This window comes from Ciconia boyciana, chromosome 3, assembly GCF_034638445.1.
Source record: "Ciconia boyciana chromosome 3, ASM3463844v1, whole genome shotgun sequence".
Lineage (NCBI taxonomy): Eukaryota > Metazoa > Chordata > Aves > Ciconiiformes > Ciconiidae > Ciconia > Ciconia boyciana.
Window position 1 is genome coordinate 126,855,213 of NC_132936.1, and position 16,815 is coordinate 126,872,027.

Sequence of the window (16,815 nt, forward strand, 5' to 3'; positions counted from 1 at the left end):
TCTTAACACCTCCTTGAAAACCAGAAGTTCACCTACTCTTTGGTATGGTCTGATGCTGTTCCGATTTCACTTCACTGGGAGTAAAAGCTGACAACTAATGGCATCAACTGAGTGGCCATCAGGCCTGTTTCATAGTCAGGTACATCATGCTGTTCCCAGTGATTCAAAACTAATAGAATATGTGACCTAACTGGACTGTATTGGTAACTCTGACCTTACAGCAAAGGAAGGCACACAGTTGCTATCCACAGTCTGACGATGCTTCACTGACTCAGTACAGCCAGGCCTATCCTCCGCACTACCAGGGATGTCATAACAGATAGAAGAGGTGATCACTTGAGGTTTCACAAGGAAATTAAATTTATGTTACCATTACAATAGCGACATATTAAATCATGTCACCTGCCCCCCCTCTAGCTAAGCAATTAAAACCAAACTAGTGTCGCTGTGGAGCTGCTCACCTTGGCTTTCTCTTCTGACATCATGTAGAGCTCCTGCTCACTCATCCAGGCCTCAGCCTCGGCAGCATCAAAGTAATACTGCTGTGCTCTGTGAGACTCCTCTAGGCGCTTGTGGCGTTTCTCTGTCTCCTCGATTAGGAGGTTCCACAGCTGCTGCAAGTCTGCAAGTCTCTGCTGAATTGCTTCAGCATTAGGGCTACTCTCTGTGATAATGTTTTGACTCCTCTCAAAAATGTCATCAATACGAGGCTGATGTCCCTGGATTTCTTTCTGAAGGGTCTACATGGGAGAAAAGCAGACTGATGAGACACTGCACCAAACCAAAAAGAAATGCCAGTCAGGGGCTGTAACTCTACAGAGGCAGCAAAACACATGCCATCAGCTCACATGGACAAACTGGGGCTGTGCCCTCCCTGAACATGCCACCACCCAGTGGTCACACTGCCCCCCCCATAGCACATCACCACTGAAGCGCCCGTCATTTTACCCCAAGCCTTTCCTTCCCAAATTAGTCAGCACTAAGGAGAAATAGCAGGTATGGAGCTCTAACAGCACCTACTTACCTGATTTTTCTTTATTAGTAACTGCACAGTCTGGAGGTTGTGTCCATGATCAGTAGACGTAGCTATGGGCATCCTCTCTCCGACCCACAACTGAAAGTAAGGGAAGAGCAGCACAGATTATTTCAAGCAACCCCAGATACAGTTAGGCAGCAGAGAGAGGCTGGTGCACACAAGATGCAAAAAGCAGCATTACTCAAACATGCTATTGAGAGACATGATTGAAAGGTTTCTTCCTGTGATAGCTCTGCAATAGGTGTGACACCTTCCTGTTGTCTGGGGAACAGGATTTCTTTTATACTCACAATTTCATCTTCCACATCCCGGTTGAACTGGTGGATCTCTTTGGAGGCCAGCAGGTTTGCCTTTCTTTCATTCAGAGGTTCCAACAACTCCAAAAATTTCTTTTCTACGGTAAGGCGTTTGCCATCTACTTCATCTGTACTCTTCCCTTCTTGACTTAAAGCCCTTGCCTGGCTTTGCAGCTCCTCTATCTCCTTCTTACGAACATCCATTTGATTCTCTAGCATCTAAACAGAAACATGGCAAAAAGCTCCTGAAAACCAGGGTAAAAGCAGTTGATACAACTAGGGTATGTCAATAGCTTCATAAGAAGGAAGAACAGATGCTGGTCAGTAAGGATTTACCACTTTAATAATTATTGTAGCATTCATATTGCAAGGAACAAGGCTTAAACAGAGATTCACAACTGTGGCCACCTGCTGATATCCCTCAGTTTTGCCTGCTTGTGCGAATGGTGAATTTGGCCAATATCACAGCTGAATCTCTTCTATCGGTCATTCACAAGTTACCCTGAACAACTTTGGAGCACAGCTAATTGCACACAAGAGCTTCATTGCTCCCTGCTGTCCTTGCTACTCCTTGCTGCCTTCACAGCAGGGAATGAGGGACCGACCAGCTTCAGACAACTTTGAATCACAGGCCAGCACCCATGTACAGAGAGGGAATGACCGGTGACTGGAGGACTACAGCGGGAGACAGAAGAGAGATATTAATGTGAGGAAGGAAGGCAGTATAAGGTAAAGATTGTATCAAGAAATTTACAGCTGATTTGTTTCTGGGTGTACTTCTGGTTCTTCTTAAAGATACATGAAACAACAGGAAGAAAGAAAAGCAAATAAATTCTTTTCTAAACTGAAAGGATCCCCCGTCTGTTCCTTCAAGTGCAGGTATCTGCTGTCTGCCCACTCTGCAACCTGCGCTCCGTTTACCTGCTGCTTCTTCAACAGGATGTTGACGCTGGTGAGATCTTTTCCGTAGTCGTCCGACTGAATTTGACTCTCCAAACCATTCAGCCACTTATCCAAATCAGCACAGCTCTGGGTAAAAAGCTCCGCTTTGTTTGCATCAAAGAGATGCTGAGCCTTGGTCTGGGTAGTGGATTCAAGCTCTTCCCACATTTGATGGAGACCTGTCAGCTTTTCCTTCACTACGGCTTCAGTCTCTGGTTTCTCTGCAATGAGCTGCATTCCCTCCTGCAAAGCAAAGAGCGACAAAATGGTACCTCCTCAGGAGCACTCACAGACCCTTAGTTAAATTATTCTGATTAGCAAGCACTCAGGATTCCTCATCTGCTGGCAGCATCAACCATGCATTTTCTATCTCCAGTTATCCAGTGACTCCTCGCAGAACATCAGCTCCCTGGTCCATCTGTTGCCGGGAAGAGGGTTTCTGGGCAATGAGAAGGTCAAGCAACGCCTCTTTTCTCTTCCCCACTACACATGTTCCTTTGTGGGAGCTCCTGGGGACACTGCTCAGATGGGAGTGGAGCCCCATGCTGCCTGTGTGACAGCGGAGGAGGCAGCTGCAGCTGAACAAGCTGTGTGTCCAGCTTCTGTGGGCCATTTCACTGGGAGAGCAATGAAGACCCAGCATAACGCTGGGAGAAGGAGCTTATGGCACCAAAACTGAGCTGTGCAACTGAAGAGGGTTATGTGGATGGGTTATAGCAATTACCATGGGTCTAAGCGAGTATCAGAGAGGAACAATCTTGCTCGGGAAGCAGGAACCCTGTACCTAGCACCAGCAGAGCACTTGGACTTAAGGTATCTTTTTGCCTTTACAAAGATTGTATTAAGTTTTGGAAATATTTTCTTTCCTTCTAATTATACTTCTACCTCTGCACCTGGGTGGTGCTGACAAGGGACAAAACATTTTCAGATGTGAATCCTATGCACAACCCAGCACATTTAATAGCTGTGACCACTGGTAACATTAATACAGTGATTGTCAGCTGCAGCTCGATACACAACTTTGGTACTTTGCTGCAATCTGATTTTTCAGATGCAAAGGGTGAGGATGTATTAGCATCACTAAAGAAGTACTTCCAGTACTAAGAGCAGCCTTCTAATTACGTCATTAAAGGGTATTGCTATTTGCAGATCACAGAAAAGCCTCTAATGGGATACAGAGTGCCAAAATGGGAGAGGAAATGAGCAATTAAGCTAACTTACACTGAACAGAAACCCACTGTCAGAGCTAAAGATGAGACCTCCTTAGTGTTCCAGAGCTGCACATGAGAAATGGGGGGGGGAAGTACAGCTCATCACAGCATATTAAAGCCTTCAAAGTAACTTGATACAGAGCTGTGAATCTTAATTAATTACAAAACTGGCTGTACTCTACCTCATGCACTAATTTTGCACAGGGAAAGGCAGCCCGATTATAGTCCTGAATGAATGAAAACCAGCATGGCAGCAGGGGAGTCTAAATTCAGTTAATCACCTACATTCAGTTGTTTCCCAGGAAGTACTTCTACTTTATTAGCTCAAATCACAACATTTCCCCCTTTTATCCTTTGGGTATGAAAACTAGGTTATGCCTTCCTCCTAAGAGATAAGAAAGACTAGACAAAATTAAATTGCCAACTTAGCCAATGACTATTCTGTGAGAATGTCTTGGATAAAAAACATTTAACATCAATGAGGAAGAAATTGGTTAGATGGAGACACAATGTGATAGATACTTATTCTACAGTAATGAAATCTCCTTTTGCCTTAGCTGGAGAGATGATTCAAGAACAAATTCTGCAGAGGAACAGATCCCATCTCTATACATAATCATCTTCAGCAAAAATGAGGGCATTTTTTGGATGTTCTTTAGTTACCTTTTCAATCTTCTCCAGCCATTCTTTGTTGGATGCAAGTTCTGCCATAAAGGCCTGATGCTTCAGCCATTTGCTATGCAGGTTCCTTGCCTCGTCATAGGACATATCCTGGGCTGTAAGCATCTTTTCATTGATCCAGAGTGAGAGCTGAAAAGGAAAATACAGAGGTGTTTGTGAAAACATTTGTAGTGTGAAATAATGCAAAGTATCAAAGTGCCTCCACATCAAGCATAAAGAGATGCCTCTACAGAAGAGTTGCGTGAGATTCAGAGACTGCTTTTACTCAGGGTTCAGTCAAGGATCCACCTCTTTAACAGTTAAATTTAAACATCCATCTCCAATATATAAATAACCCATGACTAAAGCAGAAAGGAATCAACTCCATGATGAGCAAAATCAAACACACAGGTCTCACCCAGTTCAACAGCAAGAGAAACAGGGACATGTGCCCTACTTATTGGTCACAGTGTATTTTTGTACAGCTTTTCCCTTGAAACATTACTCAACGTGCTACTCAGGGTTGGGACTTGAATGTCCTCACCACACCCCTGTGGAGCCTCACTGACTTCCTGAGGACATTGCAGAAGTACACACTAATGAAGTGGCATGCAAAAGGCAGTCTCCAGAATTAAATAGAGCCCCCCCAAGGTAAATTTTTCAGGGAAACACTGAATGAGAAATTCTGTATTTCTACTCGTTATCAAAAGCCTTAAGGATAGAGATGGGTTTGTACCATTAATTCACACCACCCCACTTTTACCTTTTCCCCATAATCTTTTCTCTATATAGGTTTACATAAATAAATTTGTTTATTTGTCCAGTCTCCAGCAGGGTTTTGGTACTCAAGACTTTCCTTTTCCCATTGTATAAAGTCCAAGACTGATGTCATTCTGATTTTCTGCAGATACAAAGGCACTGAGAACAATTTCCAGATCAACACTAGAGGAAATCAATACTTTAAAAGATAGCTTATTTGCCAAGGGCAAATAGAATGTGAAAATGATCATAGCAGCCAACATCAGATTTCCTCCTAGGGTGAGTCTGACTGCTTTATCTATCCCTTAGGTGTGGAGGAAAAACACATTCACAGGAATGTTTATAGAATTTGAAAAAGATTCATTTTCTGCATATTTAGAGTTGTCTACCCAAGCGGAAAATGTCAAAACAAATTTAAGCTTTGCTTCTAGAATGCCACTTCAGCGACGCACCCCGTCCTGCCGAGGAAGCACCCTGACAAGAAGAGTAACAGAGCACAGGCGAGACTCGCCAATTCTCCGCTATGTACTCAGGATACAGGGCAACAAATTCCATTTAGCATTCACAAGCCTTTTTTAAATTGTCCCTTAAAGGCACTGTTAGGCTCCACAAAAAGGGAAAACTTATCAGAGCAATCAAAGAAACTCCACATCTGACCTAGCTATCAAGTCTAAAGAGAAAAATGCTCATGTTAATGAAGACCTCTGTAGGCAGCGAAGCTTACAGTTATTATAACAGGCTACTGTGCTACTTAACAATCAAAGGCTACATTAAGGATTACTGTATAACCCAAAATTAGTGGTTTTACTCCCGCCTTTCTGGGTAGGAGACAGCTGCTATACTCTGCAAATTGCACTGCTTGTCTTTCATTGTTTGCTTTTACTCAGCCACAGCATTCAGTCTTCTGAGGATTTAAAAGTGCTTCCCAAGGAAAGGTAGTACCGTTCATATTAACTGATGGGGGGAACCAAGACACAGATGATACATGGTACACAGCCAGTGGCTGTCAGGATAAAATCCCCATTTCTGACTCTCACAATGTTGTTATGTTCCTTCTGATAACACAGAACTGCAAATAAAGCATTTAAGGGGTGACTATTAAAATCTGGTGTTTGCAACCGCTATAGTCACTGGAAGTCAGTATCTTCAGTACAAAAGTAGATTTAAAAAAATAATACAATAATTCCCCAAAACAGTGCCTCAGATTGACGCCTGGAGTATTTATTTCTCCAGAAAACCTCATGTCGGTTGTTAATGCCAGCAGAGCTAGCTATTAGGCTTCCTCCCATCCTTTGCACCTATACCACAAAATTTTGTTTCTGCTCTCAGCTCCCAGAAGACTGTAACACTCTGCAATGAAAACCAGGCATGAACTAAGGGAAACACAGAGACAAAACCCTTGTAAATCTGGCAGAGCAACAAGGGAAGGTGAAAGAGCACCGACTGCTGCTGCACTTCCCAGACATTGCAAATACGCAAGTTGACACAGCCTATCTTGCGGCGTAAGGTTCACAGACGTCTGTGCTGCATGACAAAACCTGCTGGCACACTCCATGAACAGGCAGAAAACTTCTGACGTGTGGAGTCTCGCCAAACGCTTTCACTCTGGCGTCCCTAGAGAAATTAGCCCAGACAGTGCTGGGACTTCTAAGCACTTAAGGGAAGATCAGCTTTAATCTCTTCGAAGGTGAGCTGTGAAAGAGCAGGAAGTCAAAGAAAACTAAATGGCAAAATGTATCACATCTCCTCTTCTCAGGATTTTCTGCTGTCACTCTATTTCATTCACTCAGCAAATTTATTTAACACATTCAGATTTACGAATGTGAGAAACAGACAAAAAAAGCAACACCCCAGGATTAACCGGTGACAGTGTATCCGACTACTAACAACAAGAAAATCTGCTGTGTTCTCCCTCATCTGTGACCTGGAGGAAAGGTTTGTCATTGCTGAGCTGTTGTTATGAGCACTACCCTGCCACCTCCTTGAGCACCACTGACCCTGCTCACTGCCTCGCCTGTGAGTCAGAGGCAGGAAGGAGCGAGGGGCAGGAGGCCACACTTACAATAATGCTTCAGCACGGAGTGACCGATGAGGGAAGTGGCTGCCCTGGGGAAGGAGCACACTGCAGAGAACACTCTTCCTTTCCTCAAGCTACAGACGGATGGGAAACCATCCCTAAGGCAGCGGGGCAGGAAGGCCAAAGGATCATTGCCAGGTGAAACGGAGACGGGTTCAAATCTGTTTTCTAACAATTCTCAGCTTCATGGTCAGCGCTAACGAAAAAGCAAAGGGCGAGGTATTCCCTTGGCTCCCTTCCACCCCGCAGGACAGTGGTGCTCCATCACACAATCCCTCGAGCCCAGCCTAGGTATCAGTAGGCACTTTGTAATCACGCTAATGCAAATTCTAAGTCTCATTATGGCTATCTTAGAAAACAAGCATTCAATTATCGTCAAGCCTAATGTCTCTCAAAAAGGATTGGAGAAATTTGTAACATTTGGGTATTGTAAGTTCTGTCTTTGAACCGTACAGTCGAGACATCCATGCTTTAGTGGCCGGAGAAGAAACAACTGAGAGGAAAGGCATTCAGGCGGCCAGACACTGGAGCTTTTATGTTTTCCTTTTTCTTTCAACGATACAGGGGCAAAAACAGATCCTAGGGAACACAACCACATTGACACAGAGGCTAGAAGAGCTCCAAGAGCCAAGGGGATTTTTGTACCAGAGATGTTACAGAGGAAGGAAGAAGCTGCTGCTAATAACAGCAGAATTTTTGCTCATCTGTCATGTTTGTACTACCAAGGAAGGAGCAATTTAAGCCAAGTTCATGGTTAGCTTACGCAATGCAGGAAAATAGACTGCATCTAGGCAACCAAGCAGTAAACATCATTTGCCCACTTTATGATCATCATTTTGTTTGTTTCTTGTATGAAATCTCAGCTGTGGGCAATTCCATTCAGACACACTGCAGTGACTTCCAGTCTCTTGTAGCTGGGTAAGATGTGCAGCTAATGTACTGACTCTTGAATTTAAAAGCACAGCTTTGTCATAGTCAGCTCTCTTTGCAGGCTTCAGATAAGGATAGCTAGTTTTTAATGCACATCACAGGCAAGGCTCTTTAATATCTGTCAGTACTGCATGAAATAACCTGAAAATTACTTGATTAATTCCTCATGCTAGGAACAAGATTATTCCTAACTTTAAAATGTTGCCTTCAGTGTAAACAGTCCATGTAAGTCACTAGAAAATCTGGAAAGGATTTCTTGTTTTAAATGTTATAGTACTTAATAATTTTAAACACATGCAAACTCTCAGATAAATAACACATTAAAAATGATCCACTTTAATCCTGCTCCCCTCTTATTCCTAACCTCCTATTCTTCTGACTGATGTTTTGTAGAAATCACTTGAAATCTCCTGCACCAGGCCACATACATATATACAGCTGTAGACAAAATTCTTAATGAGTTCAGTGCTAATCCCACCAGATTCCACATGACTAATTTATATCACAGCAGAAAATCTTCACTGCTTTTGGCAATTTTCCCTGTCTTTAGCTTAGATGACAAAAGGAAATGCAGTTCATGAGAAAAAAACCAAACATTAATTTTTGCAGGGTTTTGGGCGGGGGTTTTTTTTGAGTTGTTTACTCCACACTAAATACTACTGGATGACTTGACCGCAAAATGCTGAGTATTCCAGTCCTCATAAAACACAGGGTAAGAATGCTCTTCTGCAGGATGCAGCTTTGAGCGATAAAAGTGAAAGGACGTAATTTACCTCTTGACAATCCTGAAGAAACTTTTGAAGATCCCTGTTATCTTTCAGTCTCATCAGAAGTTCACTGGCTGCTTCACGGTTCTTCCTATGTCTAGTCAAAAAAAAACAGCAGAGAAAAAAACCTTGAAATAGGCATTTCATGCAAAACTGTCACTTGTTCATTTCTGTAGCCTCTCTGGGACATGCCTATTGAGTAAGTATGTGGTGTGTGTCTTTTACTGCCTTTCAAATGAAGGACATTTTTGAAGCTCAGACATGCATGTGTTATTTAATGTGCTTACTTAAGTTCAGCATCTACTTGTTTTTGTGACCAGTTAAATACACAGGGAAAATTTTTAAGTCAGCAGGGTTTCACAAGTGTTATGTACAGAATTTGGCCCACTAATTTCAAGACCACAGGAAAGTTCAGACTGTTTGCCAAAAAACATAAGAAAACTATCTGCAAAATTGCAACAATAAGATTGCATGTTATGGGGCTCTTGCAAAGTGTGTACTTGCTGTAATGCTCTTTATAATATACCTTCGCTATAGCTCAGCACCTCCTTCTCCTGAACAAAGCTGGAGTGGTTTATATAACCTTCCAAATGCTGTGTTTAACAAAAAACGCATGCAACGCACCTGCGTATTTCTGCAAATAGAAGCTTTATGCACATTGGAACATATTTTTCAGAGCATTTAAAAGCAGACAGAAGAAAAGAAAAGGTTAGTCTAGGAGCCCTATTTTTAATTCATAACTGTTTGCCCATTGAAGGATGAGTCATGCTGGCAGTCCCAAAGGTCTTGGTGGGTTCTTCAAACGGACATGGTGCCTGAAGAGCTGATTCCCAAGGTATCGCCGAAGATGTTTTTAACTAATGCTTAATTTGGAGTAGTTATCCCTGTCCTTCAGTGCTTTCGCTATTTATGAGGCGATTTAGATGGAGGCAGCAGAGTAAAGAAGGTAATTTTTATTTACTGCTCATTGTGTTAGATTTGTTCATATTTCACCGTACAGCATCTTAAAGTGAATACTGCCGCCCTTTGTAATAACCGAAGATAAATAGGGATAGGGAGTTGGAAATTATTTTAAAGGGTGGCAATTCATAAGATGATCTCAGCACATACTGGCAATAGCTAAATAAATCCATGTTAGTGGAAATCTCCAGAGACTCATGATATTCTAGAAGACTATAAATTACATGTTGATGACAACAACTGGATTAAGATACCACTTTTCCTCATCTACAACAAGTTACCAGAGCAAGCTCTCTGGCACGAATTTACTGACTTCAGAAACACAAGGAATACTTAGGGATACATTTTACATAAAAGCAAAAGGTCTGTAGGCAGAGGAATAGGAGAAAACCCTTTACAGGACTACAAATTGCTTCTCTTTTGTCTCAACAGCTTCCTCTGAATAACCAGGCAAGCAGCATCTATATAGCTGTAGGTCAAGAAAACTGATTTACAGATCAGATGGCAAGGAAGACATACGTAACCATCAAAGCAAGAGGCTGGAGTCCAAGCCCAGGTAATCTTGAAGTTCTGACAGGCGTTACCCGAGAGAGCACAAAGAAAAGGACACATAAATCGTGCCTTAGGAAAAATCTCTCTAACATAGCTTAACATCATTGGGTTCGATTCCGCTCTTTCTTGGCTGGTTTTTATATGCCTGGGCAAATACAATGCATTAGTCAGGTTGCTAAAATGAAGCAAGGAATTGCTTGGGTGATTTTATCATGATGACTTCATAGATTTAAGGCTAGATTACGTTATTGACTCATGTATTCTGGAGAGGACACAAGTTGTGAAATTAAAAGGAGAACTTTCATGACGCTTATTTGAATAGAGTTAAGAGCGAGTAGAGAAGTTCTTATGTTGAGAAAACTTGAGTTTAAAAAACTAACAAAAGTATCTCCCAGAGAACGTTGGAAATACTAACTTCAAGAACTTTGAAGGGAAACCATGCAGGGATATCAAACAGATGAAGAAATAGCTTTGCCTTTTTTTTTTTTTGTCCTCAGCATAACAAATATCATCTTTGGCGCTTAGAGCTATTTAAATGTAAAAGGTTGTTTGGTTGTCTAAGATGACCTGGAGTGAGACTGAAAGATGAGTATTCTCTGAAGAAGAGGGCTGAACTGTAACAAGGTTTAAACTGGATATTTGAAGATGCGGTAGTAGTATTTTGAGGATGGACACTGCTGGAACAGGCAGGAATTCCTGTATTTTCATCATAGAATTGACATTATTTTTTATGGGAATAAAAGGCCTTAAGAAGTCATTTAGTCTGTTCTCCTGCCCCAGACTGGCCATATCTAAACATTATTAATTCCTTGTTCATGTTTCCCTAAGTTCTTTAAAAGCTACAGTGACAGAGATTTTAGAAATTTTTGTGCACAACTACCCCTACCGCTAGAAAGCTTCTCCTACCCTCTACTACCAGTACGTCAGAAGAGCTTTAGGTAGAATAAACAGACAGACAGACTGGAGGACAGAACCCTTCGTAATACAAATTTTTATCCAGATACTAGAACACTGAGGTGTTAAGGAGGCTGCCTGGTCACCCTGCTTCCCTGGCCGGGTGTGCAGAGGCTCCAGCTGAGCCAGTCGGGCACATCGGGGTGGCGGGCAGGCTGGACTGCAGCTCTGCTGAAGGCTCCAAGCACTCGGCCATCGCTGGAGGATGGAGAGAAGCACAAAGCTTACTGTTCAACTGCTGACTGCAGTCATAACTATTAAAATCCTGCTCTTCTGAGGCACGCATGGCAGAGAATGGTCAGAAACTCAGACCCTGTCACACTTAAGGTTGCCAATAACTGCTTCTTACTAATTTGCTAAAATAGTTTGTGGAAGAAGATCCCACCCTTGCACAAAAGAGTTTGCTCTGCAGACTCTAATTACTTAGAATGACGTTTAACTCATCTGCCTGTTCACATAAATAATCACATATATGACTTACACCATAGCAGTGTCTAGGGCTGCATTAAAAGGGGGCTTCCCTCTGCATACACTGAAGAGGCAACCTCAGATCCTAATGTCCAAGCTAAGCCAGACCTACATGGTAAAAGAGGGAATAGGGAATGTACCACAGTTAGTCAAAACATGGGGGCATCTTCCTTTTGTGGCAACATTATGAAGAATCTAAAATGGGAAAATGACATCTGTTCAGCACAAGGAGCTGTCTGACTCAAATCAATCCAAGAGCAGATCACCAAAATTTGCCACAATGTTCCCATGCTGTCTCCCCAGAGGCCCCTGAGAATGCTAACAACGCTGAAAACTGACAAAATCACTTGTGGTTTAACTGTAAGCCTGTGGGTTTCAAAGCCTGTGCAGGAATAATAAATCTTACATGTAGCGTGAATGCAACTGCCTGCTAAGAATACTGAGATACATGCAAGGCAGTTTTAGCTTCTTTAGTTGTTCCAGCAAACAAGAGGTACTCTCCTTTTTGCATGGGCAAGAACAAAAATTACTTCTGTTCTCTGTTGAGCAGAAAGTTGCACAAATACAAAAGTTGATGAAAAATGGACCCAGATCACAATCCGAGTCAGATCTGCCACTGTCTTTAAACTGAATCTCATTTGCAGAATCAGAGAGGCCATGTGTAGGCACGCAGACTAGGGCAGTGCCCTTACACTCTTCCAAGAGAAAACAGTCTTCCTCTATACCACTCTGAATCTACTTGCTCCAGTATTTGGATGTAGTCTCCCTTTCTAAAGGATAAATCGTCTTTGGTTTCTGCTGTAAAATCATGAAGTGCTTCACACCATTCTACTGAGAAAATGCTTCCCCTCTGGCTGGCAGAAACAGCAGCAGAAGTCACCAAAGCAGGGACAGCCGCACTGGGGAAACCAGCTTCTTTCCTAGCTGGAAAAGCTAGCTAGTCATAGCTTTATTCAAACCCATCTTATCCTTCCCTCACTCTTTCTCTGTGTCCTTATTCCCATTTATTCTTCCCTGTGAACTGCACTAAAAGATTGTGCTGAAGTGTTTATCCCCTATTGCACAGCTCCACTCTGCTTCTGCACTCTCCTCTCCTTCCTTAGCCTGATGCCTACCATGTCTATTTAGATGGTAACCATTTTATGGCAGGGTCTGTCTGCTGCATCAAGGGACAGTGGGGTCTCCTCTGGAATAGCTTGAAAGCATGACTGTAAAAAACACTATTAACAATACTGAAAACTACAAAGAGCTCCATATGGGAAGTACGGAGCCACTGCACATATTTGTACTTGTTTGTTTTGGTCCTTTGTTATACACCCAGGTGGAGCTTGGTTGGGAGAGCAGTTTTTTGTAAAACCAAAGAGGCTTCCTTTGCTACCACTCCCAGCACACCCACCCCTAAGGCTTTGTTCTTGGGGCTTATCAGCCTTACAGACTCAGAGAGCAATCACACGGATTTCCTGAATAGCAGTGCACCGGGTGGTTTTTGCAGCACTCTGCATAAATAGCTTTAGAATTAAGGAAACACGTTGGAGGAAAGTGGGCTTAAAAAAATACAGTCTCTAGGACTTGCCTGCCATTCAGAGTAGGAACTCGAGCACACGTCCCACAGCCAGGATGGCCGGGGTGGCCAGCTGGGGTGCCACAGAACACTGGGGACACAGAGGAGTACCTGCACTGGGGGGAAACAGTCACCAGAGCACCACAGCCAGGGCAGCAGGAACCTCTCTGCAGAGCACACAGAACAGAGGCTGAAGCCGTCTCCCACTCCAGCCACCCCAGAAAGGGCTGCAAGAAGCAGCTGACCATTTCCTACTACATCCTTGGATGCTATCTTTTAATATTCCAAAAGTTACAGAAAGAAGACACCTGACCAGAAGGCAAGGATCAAGTCCTCCTTCCGGGAAAACTTATAGCAGAGGACATTGAAAGTCAGAGAGGGTGAATAAGGAAAATTAATTTCCTAGCTTTCACCTTGATTGTTTTCATATAATCTCCTCTTCCTGGTCTTTGCAGATTCTCTCTGGGATCTAAAGAGAGTCAGGCTGGTTAGAGAGAGAATGAAAACGTGAGGTATCCTTGGCGCTAGGTTGTCAGAGGGCTCAGAGGCCCTCAGCAAGCTCTGGGAACAGGAATATCTGCCTTTCTTGAAGCCATGAGCCACAGCTAAAGTGGGTGCATACACAGTGGGACATGATTGCCAAAACAGGAAAGGTACATTTTCTGAACTACTTCAGTGCAGTTTCTCCTTGGAGATAAAGGCACCTGGATAACTCTGAGCTTACCGGCTGTGGGAGGATGCCAAGTCTGATAGAAGGGTCGTCAGTAACATTTGGCATAAAAGTTCTGTCTGAGCTTACTGCTGTGTTCTGATACTTATGATTGAGAAGCGCCTTGAAAGGCTGCACTATTATTCAAACACAAAGCAGAAAGAACCATGAATCATAGCCATCAAAACCGAACATTTGGTTTGCAAAGAAAAAGAAACTCTTAATGTTCTATAGCATCCAGGCCACAGCTAAAGAGACAAAGCAAAAGACTTGTTCTAGGATGAAAGACACATTTGTACCAATGCTTCCTAATCTGATTTCGGAAGAGCCAGACAAGTTGGAAAAGGCGATCAAAGCCAAGCGGGTGGGGGAGATACAATGCCAATTACACTCTTGAAGAGCCACATTCCTTCCTCAGAGGAAGGACAGGAATACATAATTATAATTAAATCAGCTAGGAGGCAGCAGAGGAAACTAAGCCTTGTGGAACCAGGTATAGCTAACTGCTACAGCTCCCACCATAATATAAAGTCTGTTAATACTCCGAGAATTATATAGCAACACTCATATAGCCAAATTCTGGGTAGTGAGCTCATTACCTAGTAAGTCTCTAGAAAATGGGAGAGGTAATATTTAATTAAGATTAGCCCAGCACATTTTTGAAACATTACCGTTCCTATTTTTCCACAGGACAAAGAAAACAGTCTGCAACAGACATTTTCTAACATGTTACTTTGCCTTTGGATTCTGGTAAAAGGTCATCTCTCAGAGAACAGAATTAAAGTACGAACAGCTACATTCTGCCACCATTCTGACCTTACCTGTCATCAATAGAGTCCACTTTCTCCTGGATTTTATCAGAGTTAATGTTCCCATCACTAACTAGCCTCCTGCCAGTCTCTACAACTGCATTGATCTTTTCTTCATTGGCATCCATCGTGGTCATGAAATCCTCCTGTTTTTTAATAGCAGCTTCTGCTCCTTCCAAGGTAGTGGGCATTTCCGTGTGCGCCAAAACATACTCCTGTGATTAAAGCATAAATCAGAGAGATAAGTATTACGCTCAGGCTATGCTGTCTGCTCCAACAACAGATTCACCACATATGAAAGGAAACATCTCCCAAGAACAGTTAGAAGTAAAATACAAAAAGCAGTTTATAGTTTAAAAGGGGCAATTTATCTGTTGTTAGCTCTCCGCTCTCCTGCCAAATGATCTTGTTTTATTAATTGCTTGCAGTATAAGGTGCCAGCCTGTAGAAACGAAGTAAGGTATATCTTGACCACTTGCCTGGTTATTAAGAAATGCTTCTGCTTGCTTGGTATCTCTGAGAAATAGCTGGTAGGCATGAGACTGGGAAAGGAGATTTTGCCTGTTCTCCCACATTTTGTGAAGCTCATTCCATCCAGTGTCCAAAGCTTGTAGGCGCTGCCGTAAGAACATATACTGAGCATCAGTTTGGCCTTGTGTCACCATCTCACCCATGTCCCTCATCTTCTGATAATCTTCCTCATAATTGTTGATTTCATTCTTAATATTCTCATGTTGAGTGAGCAGCTTCTCAGCCTCTGTCAGTGTGTTTGGCATATCTTCGGATGCAATTGCAGTCTGCGTTCTGGATAGCCAAGACTGGAAGTCATCCAGATCTCTCAGGAACTGCTGCAGTTTGCTTGCTTCTCCAAGGGACTCTTCCCGGTTCTTGAGGGTGGTCTTCATTTCTTCCCAGACATCGTTGATTTCTGCGAGCCGTGAAAGGATAGCCTGTGCCTGGTCAGGATGCTCGGATTCCAACTTTTCTGCCTCTTTTTGCAGGTCACTTAGCTTGGCTTCAATGGCCACCAGGTCACGTTCCATGCCCGTCAGCTTCCTCTGCAGGGCCATCACTCCAGCTAGATCATTACCCAGATCTTGTGTGGATTCGATCACTTTGGTCTTTTCCCTAATCCAGGATTTGGTTTCATTACATTCAAGATGGTAGTTCTGGATACTCAGAGCAGAGAGCAGAGCATCCTTCTTCCTATCTACCAGTTCTCTGAACTGGCTCCATCTGAAATTTGTGAGGAGAGAAAAGCAGAGAAAGTGAGATTTGTGTATAATAAGGGAAAAGGATACAGCAACATTGCTGAGTGAGCAGTTGGTTGCATTAGCTTGGTAAGCCATGAAATAACCTAACTACTCATGGGTTTTTTTCAGTCCTTCCCATATCATCAATAGTTTTAGCAAAACAACCACTAACCAAGCTATGGAGTATATTAGAATATGACAAGTACCAGAAATACTGAGTCCTTAAAAGTATAATTTTTCCTGAAGTGAAAAATTGCTAGTTACATCCAATTTTCACACTAAATGTACTCTCTCAGTTTATTTTGAAGCCAAAAAATGAGTGAGTTTACACAAAATTATATTGGTTTCTTTTTTATCATAATAGCCATTGCAGTAAACTTCCAGCTCTCAAAATCAAGGTACTGATACACTCAGGACCTGGTTGAAGTCAACAGCAAAACTCCATCTGTTAATCAAACACTGAAAGACACAGCTCTTTTTCCTTCTAAAGCTTTAAAGGCCAGCTTGAAGATACTTCAGGTAACAGTATCAGAATATCTTAAAAAACACATATAAGAAACACAAATGACCCCATTGTACTTGTTTCAGCCAGTGTCATGTTCATGGGCATGAGGCCTTCACTTACCTTGTGTTGAGTTTATCTTGCTGTGCCTTGATCTCCTTCTCACTTGGATGGCCGCTGTGCATTAGCTGTCTAGCAATTTGGTTCACTACTGCAACACGGGATGCCTGATTGTTCATTTCTGGTTCTAAGCTTTCAAATCTGGAGCAGGGGAAAAAAAAACCAACCAAACAAAAAACGATGACACAGGCATTAGAGAATCTGAGCCAGAGGCAAGCTGAGAAAGGTAGCTGGTGCAAAAAAACCTTC

General features: G+C 42.6%; 1 protein-coding gene across 4 annotated transcripts in view; it reads right to left on the reverse strand.

The window, feature by feature from the left end:
• The window catches only part of SPTBN1 (spectrin beta, non-erythrocytic 1), a 135,850-nt gene that overhangs the window by 20,742 nt on the left and 98,293 nt on the right, over positions 1-16,815 (reverse strand). For all 4 annotated transcript variants that reach the window (XM_072857568.1, XM_072857566.1, XM_072857567.1 and 1 more), the window contains 9 exons: positions 16,570-16,707; positions 15,171-15,927; positions 14,704-14,906; positions 8,685-8,775; positions 4,149-4,295; positions 2,254-2,517; positions 1,327-1,551; positions 1,025-1,114; positions 462-740 (listed from right to left, as the gene is read on the reverse strand). In XM_072857568.1, coding sequence (XP_072713669.1) covers positions 462-740; positions 1,025-1,114; positions 1,327-1,551; positions 2,254-2,517; positions 4,149-4,295; positions 8,685-8,775; positions 14,704-14,906; positions 15,171-15,927; positions 16,570-16,707 — 2,194 coding nt within the window. The remainder of the gene's footprint in view (positions 1-461; positions 741-1,024; positions 1,115-1,326; positions 1,552-2,253; positions 2,518-4,148; positions 4,296-8,684; positions 8,776-14,703; positions 14,907-15,170; positions 15,928-16,569; positions 16,708-16,815) is intronic.